Source organism: Falco cherrug, chromosome 3 (assembly GCF_023634085.1).
Source record: "Falco cherrug isolate bFalChe1 chromosome 3, bFalChe1.pri, whole genome shotgun sequence".
NCBI lineage: Eukaryota > Metazoa > Chordata > Aves > Falconiformes > Falconidae > Falco > Falco cherrug.
Window position 1 is genome coordinate 118,892,384 of NC_073699.1, and position 20,013 is coordinate 118,912,396.

A 20,013-nucleotide genomic window follows, 5' to 3' on the forward strand; every position below is an offset into this window, starting at 1 on the left:
TGAATGAAGCAAATGTTAAGTGCCTTCTGCTTACCTACCTCTGTTTTGTATGTCAGAAGTATTTCATAACCTTCAGGCCATCAGTATATTTGTAACAGGCTTATTTTTAGATGAACAAACTAAGCGAAGGTAAAGGGATTTGTCAAAAGCCTTGAGGTTGCTGGGTGAATAGACAAGTAGATTTTTCTCAGTATCCAGTTCTATTACTATTGCCCTGTTGCTTTCCTAAACATTGAAGAGATGTGAAGGTGGCTTTTGTGATCCCAATTAATATGATTTAAAGCCCTGCTTGTCTTTTTCTCATTTTTCTTGCAGTGCTGAAGGAAGCCATGTTTCAGGACAAAGCAATGGGAGAGATCCACAGGCCCTCGCGAAGGCTGTACAGATTCACCAAGACACCTTACGCACGATGTACTTCGCTTAAGTCAATAAAATGGGAGCATACTCACTGAAAGGAAGAACTGAAAAATAAGCCACATACAATGTATGTTTCCAGTGGGGTTGGTTTATGGGGTGTGCCTCCGATCATGCTGAAGTTGACGCTGTGCAGGGGCGAGAGGCTAACCCTTAAATTGACACAAGGAAGATTGTTTACTTCATCGAGGAACACAGCACTATTATGCAATATGAAACCAGCCAACTGCTTTTTCGGCGCGGTCTCCTGTAGGAAGCACCGCCATCATTATTATTTTTTTTTTATTATTTCTCGTAGTTTAACCCTCTTATGCCTTTACCTCAAGTTGCTCGGCAGCACAACTATCTTTGCAAAAAAAAAAAATTAATAATAAAAAAAATCAATGGTGTAATTAAAAAAAATAGCAAACCACCTTTATACAAACAATCACAATGATTGTTTGGGGGAGGGAAGTGTGCAAAAAAAAAAAAAAGTAATTGTTTTACCCCAGTGCGTTGAGGAATCTTTCTCAGTATTGCCATCAAGCATTCGAATGTGAACATATCCAAGTACATTTGAATGTATAGCACTAGCTAGAAAAAATTGAGGGGGGGGGGGGGGGGGATGTTTTGCACACTAATCCAATAATTTGAACATAATTTAGCCAACTGCTGCCTTTGTGTCTTTCTTCAAAGCTTTGGAGTTCTCTGCTCCAATAGTTCCCTTTTAAAAAGCAAACAAAGAAGCTAGTGGTATTATGTGCAGGCAGTAGTGATCCAAACTCTTTCTTGCTCCCTGGTGAATTTACTAAAGCTGCTGTTTTACCTAGTCCAAAAGTTTCAATTATTTTCTATCTGGCAAGACAAATATGTTGAAGCTTCATATGAGATCAGATGTCCCAAGTTTTATGGGATTACATACAGTAAACACCAGAACTGAAACTTTAGAGCTAAGGTCTTTTTGGGAAAAAAGAAAAATGCTAGTTTACTTGCTGCCTCTCACACCTTAATGTGATTTCATATGTATGTGTTTTTGAAGTTTAGCTTCCTTTTTTTTCTTTTATATTTATTAGAGTAATAATAATGCTTTAATTTAATTATTACAGAACATATGGTCAACATCAACTTTTATTTTTTAGAAATGTAACCATGTTTATTTTTAAAAAAACTGACAACTTGTTTTGCTATCTTTTAGTGCAATAAGCGTTCTAAAGGAAAACTGTGTCCATTGAGCTGTATTAAAGCAGTGTTTGTACCACTAACTGTGGAAGAATGGACACCTCCATGATTTTAAAAGGACAAAGTAAAAGCCTTAATTTTGAAAGGAAAGTTTTATAGTCAGAAGGAATCTTGAATTTTCCTTTTTTAAATCAAAAAATAGCAAAAATGCTTCTAGAATTCTGCAAGCTTTACTTGTCACTGCAGTGTTTTGATTTAACAAAGGAATTGGCCATATTTTTGGCTTTGAAATGTGGAGGATATTTGAATTAAATGGAAAGAGTTTTTTATTAAGATCTAAGTTTTTACATGCTTAGTTAAATCTATTTGACATCAGTAAAGTGTCTGGAATTAATAAAAGTTTTTAGGCTTTTTTCCTCTTTGATAATGACTTTCCTTTTAAAATTAAGTTATTGGTAACTTCATTTCACTCTGCAAATAAAGAGGGCTGGGATAGTTCTAACATGTTAAATCACTGAAATGTGAAAACAAATCAATGGGACTCTTTCATTCCACTTTAAAGGTAAAACAATATTTAAGATGTCAGAGACGAGCATTTATTCAACGAGAGGACTGAGGAGTTTTGCACTTTGTAAACTCGTGAATTGCATTTTTGACTGTTTTTATTTGCACTGGTTCATAGTATATATACTGCAGATCGTTTGTATGGGCATTGCTGTTATCCCAGCCCTTCTGAACTCCACCTGCTCTCCACATGAAAACCAGTGGGTCGGTATAAGTAGCTTATCTCCTGTCATTCTCATGAAATCCGCTGTTTGCCAATATACTGTATTTTGAGCCTAAAATCTGAGCCCGTATTGCTTCAACAGGCATGAATCTCCCCCATTTTTTCTGCCAGAAAACAAAGTACTGTATTTTGTGCATTTGTACATTGTATTGAAATGTTTGTAGTGCTGTTCGCAACACTGTCTCCAAGAGCTTTACTAAACAGTGTATATACATATTTTATCTCCCAACGTCAAGGAAGATAATTTAAAAAGACTAACTTTGCAAAGTTAACATTGCACTGGAAATAGTCGTGACAGTGGGCAGTTGGCTGGTGGCTTTGGGGGTCCTCAGAGAGGAGGTTTGGGGGGTGACCAAGGGGGACTCGGCAGAGTCTCGGGGGTCCTGGGAGCCGTGTGCCTTCGTCAGCTGCACCCGCGGACCCAGGGCGGCCCAGCCACGCTCTTTGACTTCTTAATGCACTTACCTTTCAGCGCCTTCAGATAAACCTGCTGCAGGGAGGTCGGTGTAACGAAATAATTTGAGCACGATGGTTTCGGAGTAACTCTCTCAAATGTTTTTCTTAGTCGGTGACATGACGATTTTCTCCTAGAAGCGCTCTAGCTAGTAGTTCTGTTTATAAAAGGTTGAGGTTAGGCTTTTTACAGAAGAGTGTTTTAAAAGAGAGATTTTTTTTGTTGTTGTTAAGAAAACTATTTTACAAAGACTTCTTGGGGATTTATGGCGTTTAGATGAAAATTCCTTTTTAAAAAGTCTTTTAACACTCCTTTCAAAGACACTGTATGCTTCTCGTCCTGCCCACGCTCAGTGACTGATTTGAGAAGCTTTTTTGCTCACTCCTTTCACCGAAACATAAATTAAAGAAACTTCATTGGGAAAATGACTTCGATTACTTGTCAAGCTAGCATTTTACCTGGTTTTCATGTGAAGAGTATTTGGAAGTTTTAATCTCTATTCTTGGTTTTGCAAATATCTACGTAAAGTGCCGATACTTATTTGTATTACGATATCAAGTTACTGACGTTGTGAGGGCCACACATTTATGATGCTGTAGCTGCTATATTTATTTAAATGGAGATGGACAATTACTGCACTAAGGAATGAGGAGATAAGCAAGGAATCAAGGTTAGTTAGGTATCTTGGTTTTTTTTTTTTAAAAAAAGAGAATTAATGGTGTGAAATATCAAGTGTAACAAAGGGTGCTGTCATTTTAACTGAGATTAAATAGCCAGATGTTCTTCCTTTGTTTAAGAACATATATATTTTGATGTTTGCAGTTTGGGGGTGGGGGGTCGGGATAAATGGTACCTCATCTGTGGTGGCAGTTTCCAGTATATTTTCAGAGTATATGGATTTCTTTTATTTTTGTACCTGCTCTCCTTTAAAAAAAAAAAATAATAATCTCAAATTTTATGTGCTGTTTGGGGAAATCTTGAGTGGCGTACCAGATCCCCCTCTCTTGCTGGGAGCTGTCTGTGTATAGTCCAAAGAGGAATGTGGGCAAAGGCTGATAGTTCTACTTACTTCGCAGGCAGACTGGCCTTGTTTTTATGCCTATCGAGAAAAAAACGGTTCCTGTCTCCTAAGACACTGTACCAGTTGACTGCACCGAGACCTCACTTGTTAAGTACAAGTGCCACTAATTGCTTCTGTGATGGGAGCACGCACAAGGGCCCCAGCGCCGGGCTGGGGCAGGAGCAGCCGTAGGGCATCGGCCACACCAGCCTGCGGCCGCGGTGCTGGTACCTTGCTGAGAGCGGGAGCCACGGCCGGTGGCAACGCTTCTCCTAACCTGGCAGAAAGCCTTGCCAAAACCTGCCATCTGGCGACTAGTAGATCTGGATTTGGGGAGAAGTAGAGTGTTTTATAGTTTGAGACGTTAAAACTTGCAACATCTGCTAACGGAATGACTTAACTTCACTGTAAGTAGGTTGGTTTCTTTTTCCTTTGTAGGGCACTTCAGCTGTGGCCATTTTACTCAGGATCGCTGTATTACTGTTCAATGTGTAATCTGGTTAAACGCATCCAAGAGTTATTTTTCTAGGGTTCATTCTGGCATCCTTTTGGAAGTTTGGCCACAAAAATGGTTTTCGGGAGTAAAATGGGTTTCTGGAAGTTGTCAGTCAAGTTATTTCAAGATGCTATTGGTCCTAAGCTATTTCCACTTCTTCATCTGTGAATTTTTGTCCTATAAAATGCTCACACATAAGATACCAGACAGTCATCTTCATACAAATTCCAGATAAGAATACTGGTTTTCTACTAGTCTTGAAGTCTACTCTGGTGAAATTCCAAGCTCAGCCTACACTTAAAGCTTGAGGCCTTTTTTTTTTTGTTGTTATTGTTGTTTATACTTTCTTCATATCTTGTCCTCTTTTGATATTTTCCCCATTTTGTGAACTGAGGGTTTAGAACCTTACTCAAAGCACTTTTTTAACCAAGGAATCAAAAGCTCAGATTATGTATGTTGAAACTATAAATTCCGTTTTCAGAGATCGTTGTTTCTAAATGGCCATCTTCGTCTCCGGTGACGCCAAGCAGATACTCTTTCCCTTTCAGTGCTGTGGAGTTTTGTGGCTGCTACTGGCAGGTTGATTGGATCTAATGAAGAAAAATCCATAGGGATATCAAAAGGAAGGATTCTTTTCTTTTTTACCCAAAGATGGTACTTTAGATTGATACTAGGTGTTAGGATATCATTTTTGTTTGGGCACATGTTTAAATAAAACTTCATGTAGCCAATTCACTTACCATTGGTGTTTTTTTGGGTTTTTTTTGTAAACCTGAATAGAGTGGTTAGAGCTTGAGCTAATTGATGCTTTCCGCTAGTAGAAGATTTTGTACTTTCAGTAGTGGAGGTATGAACAAGATGGGTACAGGATCCTATGTTTTACCTCCCTAGCAGAGTCTCAAGAATCCTGATCTCTGTGACACTAAAACAAAACCAAATCGTTGTCCCTGAGTAGGCGAAGGTGCATATGGAGGGGAAGGAATCATAAGGGAGAGGCCTGCGAGGGAAAATACTGAAGCATCAGTTTTACAGAAATAAGGGTGTTGATGGAGACTCCATCCACTTTCCATCCCGCGTGCCCTGGCCTTTTCAGATCTTGTCAGAGGTACCCCCTCACCTGACACGGGTAGTTACACTAGGGTCCTTTTGAAACAAAGCAGTTCCGCTGTTTAAAGTTTGGAGTGATTTTTATTTTTTTTTAAGCAAGACAGTCCTCAGAAAGTGCCTTTTTAGAAGATGGTGCTGTAGATTTTTATTTTCCAGTTGTACGTGGCTGAAAATTTAAGATAAATTATTGAAAAATGCCAAGTGTTTGATGGTATCTTTCAGGTACTTTCAAGCATCAGCTTCTCTGAGTCAGGACCAAGAATAACCAGGAAGGTGTTTTCATTGGGAGGGAGAGGCATTGAGGAGCGATCACCAAATTCAGCTGGTAGGCTAGAATCGGTTTTGATTTAGTCAATGCAATTTACCTCTTCACATTGAGGGGGGTGTGGGGGTGTTGGGGGGTGGGTATAGGAGGAGCAACAGCATGGGACTCGGGGGGGATGTGGTTAGTGCCGAAAGGGAATCCGTAGCTCCTGAAGGATGTTGTCTCTTAGATGTAGCAAGCTCCCAAAGGTGAAGTAGACAAACCGAAAGACTTAGGAGATGGTTAGTCCTGCTGTGAGCAGACCTCATGTGGCTTGTGTTGTTTGAAGGAGCGATGTGCGTGTATCGACGAGACTTCTGATTCCTAGCTCTAGGAGTTTTGGTACTCTGAGTGGGAGCGGCTTGGTGGGGTGGGTGATGCTGCCCTACTCGGGGGGGGTGGGGGGGTGGGGGTGGAAGAGGGTGTGGGTCCATAGTGAGTTTGGTGAGCATTCCTCCCGTCAGGAAAAGCTGTAGACTAGACTATTAAAACACTGCACCTCAGTAACCTTGTAATGCTGCATAAAGTAATAATAATAGCAAAGTTCTGCTTTGATTACACTGTAATGTGCTTGCACATGCCTGCAAAAAATACACACTTTTCATTTTTGTAATGGTCTTAATAGCAGTTATCAGACTTTTCTTTTATGATGAACCTTGTCCTTTATTGTGGTGTTTCTGTATATTTATTGGTAATCTGTGTGCAGCTCATAGGTCTGTGTGTGGTCTGTATGTTGCTTTTAACACTTTTTTTTAGGTGGGAGAAGTTTCTGAATGATTTGTTTCTCTTCTCCAAAGTCAGCTTAACCAGTCGTGTTTGAGAGGAGACTGAATAAAACAGCTTGATAGACAAGACTACTTTTAATTGGTACCTTGTTTCTTTAAAACTAACATGATTTTGTGTTCATTTTATTACTGTTCATACAGTATTGGGCATTTAAGATGTAGAATAACTCGATGTCAGGACATTTTTGAATGTCAGGACATTTTTGAATATCAGGAGCTTAAGCGCAAAACTCCCACTTCAATTGCGAGTGGTATCTTTGCAGGAATATGTTCATGTCTGGACTTTTTCTAGGAGTAAAGCAGAGCTTTTTGACTTTTTGATTTGATTAATTTGGACGTGATCAGAATATTTAGGGTACACAGTCCCAGAGCGGGGCAGTGACCCTCTTTGGAGTTGCCCACACCTCTTTGTTGAAAGGGACGCTGTCAGATTAACGCGCAATAGAGCACTCCTGCTTACGCTACCCACAGACTCTGAATCAAGTATCTTTTTGCTGTGTAGATTTCTTCTGATTCCAGTTAGAGAAAGGAACTGGTGTTTCTTGTAGTCTGTTACCGACTTTGTCTTATTACAGTGCCCAATGCCACTTTGTTGGTATTTAAGCTTGCAATGATGTTAACTTATTTTATATTCCCGGTTTCTTAATGTTACTAGGCTAGGATTTAGAAAGCATTTTTTCACTCTAAATTCTGAGCCAAAACTGTGTCTTTCTCTCCCTTTTAGTAGTAGGCATTTTCATCTTAGACTAAAAAGGGCCAAAAATCTTGCGCCATCAGCTTGTTTGCAGCAATACTCTCCATCTCTTCCCTTGCCTGTCAACTGGTTTATTTTCTGTCTACATTTAGTTAATACTGAAGCTGTTGAGATTTAGAAGGAATTTGCTGTCTCTTCTTTTTGTCAGAAAAAATGAAATGGAGTTGCATCTGATGGTGCTGGTTTCTGCTGGGCACAGATTTCTTTCTAGAAGTCTTGCCTTGGTGATGATCAACTATAGCACACATGGGTTTAGTTGCAGTAGAGATGTTCTGTATGTTTCTGTTGCTTTCATTGGAGGGTGCATGATCTTTTAAAGTATCCAGTTCAAATACATAAGCTAATAAACCACTGAAAACGTAGACGCTATTAAAATACTTTAAAAAAAATTTAAAAAAACCACAAAACAAAAAACCAAACAAAAAAAAAAAAAACAAACAAAGAAACCAACAAACCAAACCAAAAAAACCCCAACCCAACAGTCTAGTGCACATGGATAGTTTTAATTCATCCTTCTTCCTGGCAAAGTTTGAGACTGAGGGTTTGCTGTAATTGATGCTACTCATAGTGAACCGTGCTGGGATTAATCCTAAAACTGAACTGACCTGGCTATATGTTTTATGAAGAGGAGAAGTGATAGTGGTGACTGTGCTATTAAACCAATAGTAGAAAGCTCTAGAAAATGCAAGGAGGAAACTTGTCCTTATAATGAAAAAGCTGAGTATACTGAAAAAAATCTCAAGCTGCTAGAGAAACCTGTATGTTTGCATCCACAGTTGACCCAAAAAGGCCCCACATGACTACTTCAAAAACTACTACATGAGGGGAAAAGCATTTTCCTGTATTTTAAGAGTGCCTGTTCACCTCCTAAAAGGACCGTGCTGAGAAGCAGGTGGCAGTGCCTGTAACAGCTGTATAGTTAAACCAAACTGTGTGTTTTGTATCTAAACCTTGAAGCTACCTTACTTGGTTTGAAATAGATACAAGTTCCAGTAGATCGGTGCTATTTGAAACAACGGAGCCAAGGGGTTTTGTGAGCAATATCTGACCCCTCCGTAAAACGTAGATGCTCTGGTAGATGTCTGGTTGCAATTTTCACGCGGTTCGCACTGAAGTGTGCCTGGCTACCAAGGAAAACAGCAGCAGGCAGTTGTAGAGTTAATTTTGCTGTAGCACTACAGTTGCTCTGCTCTTCCTCAGCTCTTACCTACCTCCCTGTTTCCTCCACAGGATCACTCACCCTCCACTGCCTATATAGAATTAGCAATGTTGAGGACGCTGTAGCTGTGTGGAAGGTGAATCAGCTCTGGACGCGAAGGGCAGTGGTAGTGTGATGGTGGTGAAAGCAACTGCCTGTAGAAATAAAGGACTGGGTAGGAGTTGGGTGGATGGCAGGTAAGCTGTGGTCAGCTTGAGCCCTTCAGGGAAGCTGATGGGAATGTCAAACATTAGCTTAGGTGTCTTGAACTGTTTGTGTTGGACTTGAACTCATTGAGAGCAAGCATGTGCCTTTTTCTGATCAAGAACAGAGCTGGAAAAACTTGTGTTTGCATTGGTAGTATGGATAGTATTTTTCTTGACCTGCTTTAAAGCTTGAAGTCCTTGGTCAGACTGGAGTTGGTTTTGTGTTGAACTACTTTAAAGTGAGCCCTGAATTACTTGTGAATGGGAACTACCCAGAGAGGAGAAGCTTTTAAAATAAGTCGTTTCTGGAGAGTGATGTCATCAAATAAACATACTTCCTGGTAGACTTGCAATTTTTTAAATAAGATTTAACCTTGATATGTTTCTCTGTGTAAGGAGAATCATTAATTCTGCCCTTATTTGGATGTTGCCTGTCCAGTGATGTCTTCACTGTGCTCCTGCAGGTTTCCATACATTCCATTGCTTCTTCCCCCTACCCCGTTTGGTGGCTGTAAGGACACGAGGAAAGTTGTCCAGGAGCAGTGCAGAGGTCTGATTAGGTAGGAATGTGGAGGTGGGGATTAAACATCACAGGATTCTTCAAGAACCAGTTTGCCAGCAGCTGAGGGTCGTGATGTCTGCCAACAAAATCGTATGGTCTCTTGGGTTTGGAGAGTTAGCCAAGTGTGGTACAAGGGGAGAGAAGATCCCCCATCCTCTGATATCGAGATACTAGTAGAGGGAAGGCTGTTGTAGACTGTGTGCTGCAATAAAGTTAGGCACCTGTGTCCTTAGATGCTAGTTTGTACTTAAAGCTGCTAAAAAAGTGGATTTTCAGTCTGAAACGGAAGAGCTTCTTCAAATAAATTATATTTGATGCAGTTTTGAGATATTGATGAGCTATCCAGCCAGGAACTGTGGTATCAACGCTGGCTCTGAAATGGGTGCCCTCTCTGACCTTGGGTAAATGATTCTGCCTCATTTTTCACCCTGTCTAGAAAATGTTTATGATGATTCACATCGCCTTACAAGAGCTGGCTGTTAGGTGTTCTGAGGATGAACCACATTGTGGAAGTGCTAACTTCTTGATACAGACCTCTGTGCACCTTCTTGCAAATTTTCATCTTTGATTGACAGTTCTGTTTGGAGTCAGTCTCTGACGTGAGCCCGTGCTCTTTACTTGCATCTCATCGCAGCTCTGCCTGAGGAAGGCTGTTGGGATTGATCCCATGTTGTTTACCTGTTGCTTTCTTTTAAGATAATCCATTTGTTGCAAAACAGACTGTCAGAGGGCGAGTTCATTTAAATGGAAGTTGTTTGGGTTTTTTTTATTGCTGAGAATGATATGTCTTTCAAACACATTTGGCAGTTGGAAACTTAATACTTACTGTAATACTATCTAGCAACACAGAAAAATATGACTGTATGTTGAGTTTAGGGCTGCACTAGCCTATAAATCACAAGTCCACAACCATTTAAGTACAGGTGTGCAAAACTTAGCTGTTAAAATACTTACTAATAAACTTTCATTATGCTTACACTTGCAAATCTCTTAAATATATTCAAAACCAGTTTCTTTGATAGAAAATCCATGCCTTGCCAGTTAGTGTTCACTCAGGCATAATAGCAAAGTAATACCTACTGGAGCAATGCTAGATTTAAAGAATCTCTTGGAAGTTTTTGAACCTGATGGTGTGCCAGCAAAGTGGAAACTTGACTAGGGCTCTTTCAGTGGTTCGGGAAATTGAATGCCAAAAAACCTCGGTGAGAGGAAGACTGCTGGAAATGACGTTTGTCTTCTGATTTCTGGCAACTTTGCAGTGAAGAATGGCTTCTTTTGGGTACTTGGGTTTTGTACATCGCTTTCCTCCAGTGGCTATAGTTTTTAGTTTTCTTTGGACTTGATTTCTGTTTTTCAGCGAGATGTTCTCATTTCTGCATCTTCAGTGTTGAATCTAGCCTTGAGACAGCTTAGCCTTGTTTTCCTGTAGAAAAACCTGCTTCTAGAAAGTTGCATTTTGTGTCTGTTTTTGCAGGCAGTTTTGAAAAGCTAGCCTCAGCACAGCAATAGAGTTGGCAGAACAAGGTTTTGGTCTGAAATACTGATTTATTTTTTTTTTTACAGGCTTGTTGCCCAGCCCCTACTGCCACCACCAGCAACACTGGTGTACAGATCCTGCGTTTCGCAGGTTGGGTGACACACTTTGGGCTCACAGGGTACAGATCCTCCTGTCTGTTATATTCTTGTTTCTTCCCTTGGTGTAAGCAGTTAAGCTTCCCCAGGTAGCCAGTTGGTGGATGAATAGTGTTGTTGCTTGTGGTGGGGAAAAACTAGGCTGTTTACGTGGCCTTGGAGGTGTCTGATCATAAATAAGACCATTGTTTATCAGCAGGTATTACTTTAAAGCTTTTATGGTAATTGGTAGCATTTGGTTATGAGCCAATATGGGTATTAAAGTATCTTCAGGAGAAGGTGGCTCAGGTGGCATGGTGTGTGCCATAAACCTTGCTAGTGATCAAGCTGTATTTGTTTAAGAGACTGCTGGAAGCAATGTCGTGCATATAAATTTTGCATATTTAATACCATATGTTTAAAATTGATACAATAAAATATTGTGCTGTTTCAGGATTCCTTTTCAGAATAAAATTCTACTAAACCAGTCCAGTGGATTGAGATTCCCTTCAATGTGTATGTCTTGCTCTTTCTCAGACGCTGGTAACTGCTCCCCTCTTGTTTCGGTGTTACCGTTCCCACTGCGAAGGTAACTGGGGGGGAGGGTGGTGTGTGTGTGGTTAAAGCAAAAGGGATTTGTAGAGCTGTGACTTGAGACATTGCACAAATAGATTGTAGACGGATGGCAAATGAACTGGTAAAAAGCCTTTATTTTTACTTAACCATCTTGACCATGTGTGCCTATTTGTATTGCGGATGTGGGCTGCAACCATGCGGGGTGGGAGGGAAACCATGTGTCGGTGTGTTTTGAGATGTACTTGCTAAGCAGAAGCGGTGTCCTCTGCCCCTTTTTCCCCTTTCCAGAAAAAAATTGTTCTTGCCAAAATTTTCTACCTGTTGCAAGAGTTGCTTTCTTTCCAGCACAGTAAAATGTCAACTTCTCACTGTTCATTCCCTCTCGTAGGCATCTGTAACCTCTGTACGATGTATAGTACACACAGCAGTCACCAGATCTCTGCTGGCTTTAGATACCATCAAGTTGGGTGTATTGTAAACGAACCATATTCATTTGAAAAAATAAATCTTTTTTTTTTTGAAATGCATACGTGATACTTTATTTTTTTTTATAGATATACGTCTGTGTATACACTTGCATCATCTTAATTTAGTCCCAAAGCCTTGCGGGCAGGAGTGGATGGAGATGGAGGTGCTGATCTGGCGGCGTCTGGAGGAGAGGCCACACTTTTGCTATTTATTATTATTTTTAAGGACTTGGTGCTCACGGGGGTTTGAACCCTCCTGGCCTGTGGGAGCGTGGGTCTTGGCGGGTGCCGGTGCAGCGCTGCACGGGCTGACTCCCTGCCAGCTTGTGGGTGGCCTTCTCAGTTTGTTTTTTTTTTAATAATTAATAATAGTAACTGGTTTTGTTCGCGGTGTGCCGGCGGCTGTAACGGCGACGGCCGGGCCGGGCCAGGGGAGGCCGCAGCCGCCATCGCTGCCTAGCAACGGGCCGCGTGCCGCGCAACGCCCCGCGGCGCCACCGGCCCCGAGGCGCGGTGAGGGGGGCCGGGACCGGGGCCGGCCCCGAGGCGCGGCGAGGGGGGCCGGGACCGGGCCGGCCCCGAGGCGCGGCGAGGGGGACCGGGAACCGGGGCCGGGGCCGGCCCCGAGGCGCGGTGAGGGGGACCGGGACCGGGCCGGCCCCGAGGCGCGGTGAGGGGGGCCGGGACCGGGCCGGCCCCGAGGCGCGGTGAGGGGAGGGAGCTGGGAGCAGGGTTGGCCCCGAGGGAGCAGCAGGGCCCCGGCACAAAGGAGCTGAGGCATGCTGCTCAGGGCTGCCTGTGCCCAGCCAGGGTGAGGGCCCCTTCCCTGGTCCCCCCTTCTCCCTGCGTGTTGGGCCCCTGTGCCCTGCGGCCCTTTGTGCCTTCTGTCTGGCTCTGCAGCCCCAAGTCCTGCCTGCAGCGCTTCCTTTAGGTGTGCCCTGGCTTCTCTTCCCCCTTGGGCTTCAGTACAGATGGCTGTGCTCGAGGAGGACTGGGAGACAGGCATGGGGTATACTGGAGCCAGGGAGTTTGTCTGCCCCAGAACTCCACCTGCCTGTGGGTGTTTGGGGACCTGCAGTCTCCTCAGGAGCTGCTCTGATCCTGTTGAGTCATCTCTGCAATTCCTGCCAGTTCTGCAGGGATGTGCTGGGTAGCAAGGAAGATGGCTGCAAACTGTACTGGTCCTGCAAAGCCTTCAAGTCCCCTGGGACTGCAACCCTGGGCTGAGCTTACACAGCTGTAACAAAAGCAGAATCAGTAACGTGATCAGCCGTTTTGTCTAAGTTCAATAAATACTATGTGGGAGATGGTGCTGTGAGCAGCTCCTTGTCTCTCTGCAAATAGCATTGTTCTCCAGCTAGAGACAGGTGGACAGGGCTTTCCTCCTGGCCTGGGGGCAGAGGGTGGCTCTGATCACCTGCTCATGTGCTTCCCCTGTTGTGCGGACATGTCTGCATTAGGCGAGATGCCAGGTTACAGCTTGCTGCTGCTTTTCTCTTGAAGAGCTTTCCGGTTTGTGGATGCATCTGCATTTTTGGTCTATTTCTATGAATAAACACAAAAATCTTCTGTTCCCTTTTAGTCACCTGTTAGCAAAATGGCCACGCTGAGTGTAAAGCCAGGACAGCGGTTCACTTTGCTAGACTGGCACACCAACTCCCATCTCATCTCAGCTGATGCTGAACGCCAGCGTTCTGCTTCCCACCAAGTCCGGCAGGAAGCCCGAGCTCTCCGCAATGAAATCAACAACCAGGTGGGTCTTCTGTGGTGGGTTGGCTGCTCCCAGGTTTGTATGGGAGAGTGTCTAGACTTCGGTGTATGGATGAGGGAATAGGAGAAGGCTTTACCCCTACAGAACCTGCTAAATATGTAAATTTACCTCTTGTAAACCCATGAGCAATGATGCATGGGTACTGTCGTGAAATCCCTGGGCGTGATTCTCACACCCGTTGCAACTTGTGGTGTTTTCTGTGCTCTCCGTTGGTATAGATGACCATTAGACCAAATGGCAGTCCTGTGAGGGGTCAGTCAGTCCTGAAAATGGTGAAGAGCTTCAGCAAGATTCACAATGGCAATTTAAAAAAGAGTAATGGTGTTTTTCCTCTAATTCCAGGCTAAATGGGATGAGCATGACAACCAAACCCGCCTGGCTGAACGTATCAGCAGCGTGAACAGATGGAAAGAGACCCTGGACAAAAGCCTTGCAGATATAGATGCAGAAATCGATGCCTTAGCCAAAGTACGTTGGGAGGACAGATGGCTGGAAATCAACTTACACTCTCAACATAGGATGTTAAATAATTGAGGCTTGTCTTCTGCAATGGGCAAGCCCATATGGAATTCAAGGGGGGCTTATCACAGATATACTGAGATCTGTACCTGATGAAATGACTTCCTGGAAAACAAACCACTGTGTTCTTCGCTAAGCCAAGCCATTTTATGGAGCTCTGCATTGCATGCTTATGTTTGGGTTTTAGGATGTTTTTTGTTGTTTCGGGGTGTGTGTGTGTTTTCTTGAAGCTCTGAAGGATAATGAGAAATATGTGAACACCATAATCCAAAACGGTTTGATTTTAAATAGAGAATAGCAGTGGGATCTCTGATTCTTTTAGTTCTAGATGCAAAGGCTGCTGCTCCTGGAGTCACTAGGCCCCAGCAAGGTGCGATTCCCAATGCAAATAGCAGATGTAGGGGACTAATGTGTTTAGCTCTCATAATTTTCATTCCAAACTTGCTAAAAGGTTTCAGAACTGCAAAGACAGCCACTGCGAAGCCCTCCTAATGAGGGTGTCGGTAGTTTCCCCTTCCTTTCTTCCTCTCATCCCTGAAAGAGACTCCCCACACACCCAGCTGGCTGCTTCTTCCAGGTGAAGGAAGCAGCAGAACGTGCCCTCCAGGCAAAGAACTTGCCTTTGGATGTTTCCATTGAGTGCCTGACACTCCGTGAGAGCCGTCGTGCCATCGATGTGGTGAGGGACCCTGTGGAGGAGGAGCTGCAAAAGGAGGTGAAGGTGATAGACAAAGCCAAGAGAGAACTGCAGCAGAGAGTGAATGAAGCCTTCCAACAGCTCTGGTGAGGCAAATGACAAAGCTGTTGACTGGCCTCTGCCCTCCTTGCTTGGCCCCAGCAGTTTAATGTGCCTCTGATGCCACATTGAGATGGGCAAGGAGGCCGGGAACCAGTGACCCACTCAGGGGAGCCTTTGCTGATTATTGCCAAGGTCTGTGGGGTCTGGGGGTTTGTAGGGGAGAGCATGTCAAGGGAGACTTCATAAGCATCCTCGGAAAATTTTGGCCCAGATAGGTATCTTGTGCCACACGCCTTGGTTCATGAATCGGTGACCTGGAGGTGTTAAAGCTTCTGGGCCCTCATCTTTTGTGGGTCACTACCCTGCTGCGGGAGGGTGGGCGGCTCAGTTCACCAGTGCGATGCCAGAGCAGAGCACAGGGGAGCCAGGCAGGCAGTAAAGCAGGCATGCTTCTTTATGACGTTGGGCCTGGCTCACTGGGAGTGCAGGACCTCATAACTCATTTTGAAAAGGTGACTGATGTGGTGTTGAAAGCTTTGGAAATTGTGAGCTGCCTGTCTCCTCTGCGTCCTTGCTGCTGACTCCAACCCTGCTTTCTGCAGCCTCTTACAGGAAGCTCGCCAGCAGCTGAGTTCTGACCACCGGCGCAAGATGGAAGCACTGGAAATAGATCGCATGTGCTTATCGCTTAGTGTAAACTCCCCCAACATCTCCTTCAAGGTCAACCCAACACGGGTCCCGGATGGGTAAGGAAAGAGCCTGCCTTTATGTGGCCAAATCCGTGCTGGTGCTTGTAAGAGCCCTGGGATGCTTTTTTCCTTCCATGCTGTATGGGTGCAGCTTTGGAGAGAGCTCAGAACAGGAGCTGGCTTCTGGGATTTGTTGTGGCTCTTTGAATTATGAAGCCACAGACTTTTGGCAGTTATCTAAATTATCACCACAAAAATAGAGAAGCTAACTGCCCTGCCTCCCCTGTGCTTGGCTGTAGGTGACACTCAGTAAGTAGTGTGGTATCGGCCTTTGGCACAGCTTACGGGAGAGTTGCTGCGCATTTTCACATGCTTGGCATTTCATAGCACGGTTTGGATGTGTCCCCAGCTTGAGCAGATGTGGGCTCGGTGCAGGAGCCACGGGGTAGCAATCTCCAGCTGGTGCAGCAAGATCAGACAGGGTGTGACCTCCTGAATTGTTTTGTACTGCACAAAGCCTTCTTGGCCTGCAGCAGGTGGTTCCTTTTGAACTGCCTTGCAAACACTCAACTTATTTTCATAACTGCTGATTTGTTCATAGATCAACTGCACTTGATGAGTGGGAACAGAATAGCCGATGCAACAAGGAGCGTGCTGAGGCAGAAATGAAAGCCTCAACTGAGCTCCGGGAAGCCACAGTGCTTGCCATTGCGCAGGTAAAGGAGTCCCTTGGCTGTGAATCGCTGGCACAGAAATTCTGGATCCAGTGTGGGAGAATGGGCTGGCATGTGGTGTGTGCAGGGGAAGGGAGCCTTTGGAAAGACAGCATTGGCCCACGGGCCGCTCTGAGAGCAGCTGCCCTCCTGGTTTAAAAGAGGAGCCTGATCGTGCTGCAAGAGTCTGCAGCCATCTCGGCAACCAGGAAGACACATAACTGGCTACCGTTCCCTGCCTTTTGGCTACAGGGGGCTGCGTGACCTGCACACGCGTGGCAGCTGCCAGAACCCGGCTGGTTTTGTTCATAGGCTTGTCCCAACCTCAGAGGCAGCAGCTGGGAGGGAGATACCTTCTAGATGTATGTGACTGGAGCCTGTTCTCTGTTCAGACAAACAACGAGCTGGAGGCTCAGCGTGTAGCTACGGAGTTTGCCTTGCGCAAGAGGATTAGAGACCTGGAAAGCGCCTGTGATGAACTGAAATGGCAGGAGCAGAATGTAATGTTGCTTCTTTGGTTATTGATCACAACCTTGGGTGGGAATTGAATCCAAAAGGCTGTTTGCTGTCTGGAAAGCTACTTGGCCTGAGCCTGGTTTCCACATGAGAGCTGTGAAGCGGCACACGTATGATCCCTGCAACATCCTACCTCCTTCTGCTATCACAGTTGCTGCTCTGGCATTTCTCAGCAGCAGGACCAGGTTTTGGCCTTTTTATTTCAGCCCTGGTCTCAACCGCTGTGGCCATAAAACACCAGCAGCACCATACCTGATCTGTGTGAAAAGCCTGATCTGTGAGCAAAGGGGTTCAGTACTCGGAAGCCCACCAGCCCTTGTTTAAAATCCTTTCCCAGCACACTAAAACCCCAAGATGCATGGGGGGGGCTGTTTTCCAGTCTGTATCCCTGGATGTTCCTTGTAATACGTGTCTTTATCCTTAGACCTTGGAGGAAATTGCTGAGATGGAGGAGGACATCCGACATTTGGAGGAAGATCTTCGGAGGAAAATGCAAGATCTGAAAGTGGCACACACCCGCCTGGAGACCCGCACGTGTCGGCCCACTATGGAGCTCTGTTGGGATCAGGTACCCACCCCGCCTGGCACGCTTCCTGCTGGGAGGAACTGGGGAGAATTGACCAGTGGGTCTGAAAAACGTGGATCATTTTGGAGAAAACTACAGAGGGGCTGAGCAATGGATCCTACAGTCACCTAGCGAAGCAAGGAATTACTGTTGTAGCTGGGCTAGAAAGGTGCCCTGGTTTTGGCTGGGATAGAGTTAATTTTCTTCTCAGTAGCTGGTACAGTGCTGTGTGTTGGACTTAGTATGAAAATAATGTTGATAATACACTGATGTTTTAGTTGTTGCTAAGTCGTGCTTACTCTAAATCAAGGAGTTTTCAGTTCTCTGTGCTCTGCCAGCGAGCAGGTGCACAAGAAGCCAGGAGGGAGCCGAGCCAGAACAGCTGACCCAAATAGCCAAGGGGATATTCCATACCATAGAGCATCACACCCAGTATAGGAACTGGGTGAGGGGGTGTTGGCGGGGGGCTGCTGGTGGCTGTGTGGGAACTGGCTGGGCATCGGTTAGCAAGGGGTGACCAATTGTGCTCAAACATCGCTTGAATTTTTCCCTTGGGTTTTATTCCTCTCGCTTTGTTACAATTGTTGTTTTTAATAGTTGAAATAAAATATAATAATTTGTTCTTATCTCAACCCATGAGTTTTACCTGTTTTCCAGTTCTCCTCCCCATCCTGCTGGGGCCAGGGGGGGAGTGAGCAAGCAGCTGCGTGGGACTTAGTTGCCAGCTGGGCTTAAACCACGACAAAGGGGACCTGTGGTGTTTGTGCACCGCCACTTCAGCCCTGTTAACTGCTGTCGCCTTCTCCCTCCCCACCTCGCAGGCACAGAACGGGCTGACGGCCGCAGTCCACCAGCTGGAGGGAACGATCCGTGCGCTCAGGCAGAAGCTAGCAGAGGCATGGTAAGTCTCCTGTGTTCTGAGGCAGAGCAGCAGCCCCACGTTGCCCGTGTGAGGGACGTGGCGGTGTGCAGTCCTGGAGCTGGCACACTTCCAGAAGCTGCGTTTTGGAGTTCGAGTCTGTTCAGATCAGGAGTGGAAACAAGTCTCTGGGCTTGGTGGGCAGCTGGACCAGGCAGCGGGGTCCAGCGAGGCACGAGAGGGCTGTGTGGTGGGAGGGCGAATGGGGTTCCCACAGTCCCTGCTTGATTCAGACTTCAGCTGGGCACAGAGAGTTTTGAAAAAGGAGGGGTGGGGAAAGGGGTGAAAAGTAAAGGAAGAAATAAAGTGCTGCTCTGGGCTGGTGTGGGCGCACATCCCGAGGCACACATCTCTGTGCTGCACTCCAGGAGCAGCGTGCGGGCTCGCTATTCACAGACCCAAAGAATGCTGCTGCTGGGCACCAAGAAACACCTGATGCATTCGTTCTTTGTACAAAGGCAAATGCTGCACAGATATTTCTGCTGCCAGAAAGTGGGAAGTTGGGGGTTTCCTGTCCAACTTGGAAGTGAATGCTGTGTTGAACCCAACTCCTCTCGCTTCTGCTTGTTCCCAGGGATGCCTTGGACGCTCTTTACAGACAACTTCACCGCATTCAGACAGATAGCGGCTACAAAGCCAGTTCCCTGGTGCTGGACAACAAGTGCATGGACAGCCGGAGAAAGCTCGTGGTCCCTGCTGAGAAATTAGTGCCAGAGGTCAACACATTTAACCGGACTGCAAACCACGCGCTCTCCCCGCTGAACACCGGGCAGCTGGACTTGGCTTAGCGCGCCGGGGAGTGTTGTGCAACCAGCCAGGCTGAAGAGAAAGCTACCAGTGACTCAGATCTGTAGCAAGGAAAGCGGACATCTGTGTCCTGTTAGGCTAATGTAATTCTCCTCCCTCCTCCTCCTTTGTTATGTAACTGTCTGTCCCCTCGTATGATGTTTATAGCCTCTTTGCACTCCACAGAGCGTTATAAACAATAAAGAGTCTGTCCCCAAGAGCAGTTGTCATCTGACAACGTTGGAAGTGTTTTCCTGGTGATTGAAGCCATCTGGGTTCTTTTAGCGTTTTTTAAGTCTTTTTAAAGCGTGAGGCAGCGCTCTGAAAAGGGACTGTGTAACGGTGGCAGCGGGCCAGGTCTGCTCGGTGAGGGTACCGACTCCGATCCCCTCGCCTTAACGATTCCGGTTTGGCTTGGGATTTCCCCTGGCCTGCTAGCCCTGCGGAGCTAACGCCGCTACAAAAGCAAGGGCTGGAGTCCGTTCTCTGGCTCTTGGAGCCCTGGATTTATTCAAATCGAATTGCAGTGCTTGCATTCTGCCGGTTTTATTGTTTCTATTCCAGGCACGCTCCCAACGCCCTGCGCGCTCTTCCCGGGGAAGATTGTGGCCGTGCCAACCTGCCCTGTGCCGCCAGGACCTGCTCTTCATCCCTCAGGTGGGAGGTGATGCTCAGTAACTGCGCGCGGTGTAAAGCAGCCTGGATGTGCCTCTAGGCTCTCGGATTAAATTTCGATAATGAGGAATGTTAATTGGGAAATAAGGCGGCTGGCTCCTAATTGCATCTCCCGGGCAGCCGCCGCCGCTCTCCTCCGGGCCGCCAGGGGGCGCTGGCCGCGGCGCGGCCAGCGCCCCCTG

General features: G+C 45.5%; 2 protein-coding genes across 9 annotated transcripts in view; both read left to right on the top strand.

Annotated features, from left to right (window-relative positions):
* Nucleotides 1-11,384, top strand: part of AGO3 (argonaute RISC catalytic component 3) — a 41,096-nt gene extending 29,712 nt beyond the window's left edge. The window contains exons 19-22 of one of the 8 annotated variants that reach the window (XM_055704617.1): nt 316-484; nt 2,832-2,898; nt 5,699-5,801; nt 10,849-11,384. In XM_055704617.1, coding sequence (XP_055560592.1) covers nt 316-424 — 109 coding nt within the window. In that variant the 3' untranslated portion in view covers nt 425-484; nt 2,832-2,898; nt 5,699-5,801; nt 10,849-11,384. Of the gene's footprint in view, nt 1-315; nt 5,802-10,848 lie in introns of all 8 variants that reach the window. The other 7 variants (XM_055704614.1, XM_055704615.1, XM_055704618.1 and 4 more) reach the window with 7 other exon arrangements.
* Nucleotides 11,385-13,536: 2,152 nt separating this feature from the next.
* TEKT2 (tektin 2) lies at nt 13,537-19,941 on the top strand. Its single transcript, XM_027806056.2, has 9 exons — nt 13,537-13,692; nt 14,053-14,178; nt 14,807-15,012; nt 15,571-15,714; nt 16,259-16,373; nt 16,763-16,870; nt 17,311-17,454; nt 18,273-18,352; nt 18,945-19,941. The coding sequence occupies exons 1-9, from the start codon at nt 13,537-13,539 to the stop codon at nt 19,156-19,158; spliced, it is 1,293 nt and encodes a 430-aa protein (XP_027661857.1). The 3' UTR covers nt 19,159-19,941.
* Nucleotides 19,942-20,013: the final 72 nt, after the last annotated feature.

What these genes read in the sequence shown, in the direction of transcription:
- TEKT2 (XM_027806056.2), top strand. Translation starts at nt 13,537, where the DNA reads ATGGCCACGCTGAGTGTAAAGCCAGGACAGCGGTTCACTTTGCTAGAC. An exon ending in GAAGCCTTCCAACAGCTCTG is followed by an intron (nt 15,013 to 15,570) that starts GTGAGGCAAATG and finishes TGCTTTCTGCAG; the next exon opens with CCTCTTACAGGAAGCTCGCC. An exon ending in CCAACACGGGTCCCGGATGG is followed by an intron (nt 15,715 to 16,258) that starts GTAAGGAAAGAG and finishes ATTTGTTCATAG; the next exon opens with ATCAACTGCACTTGATGAGT.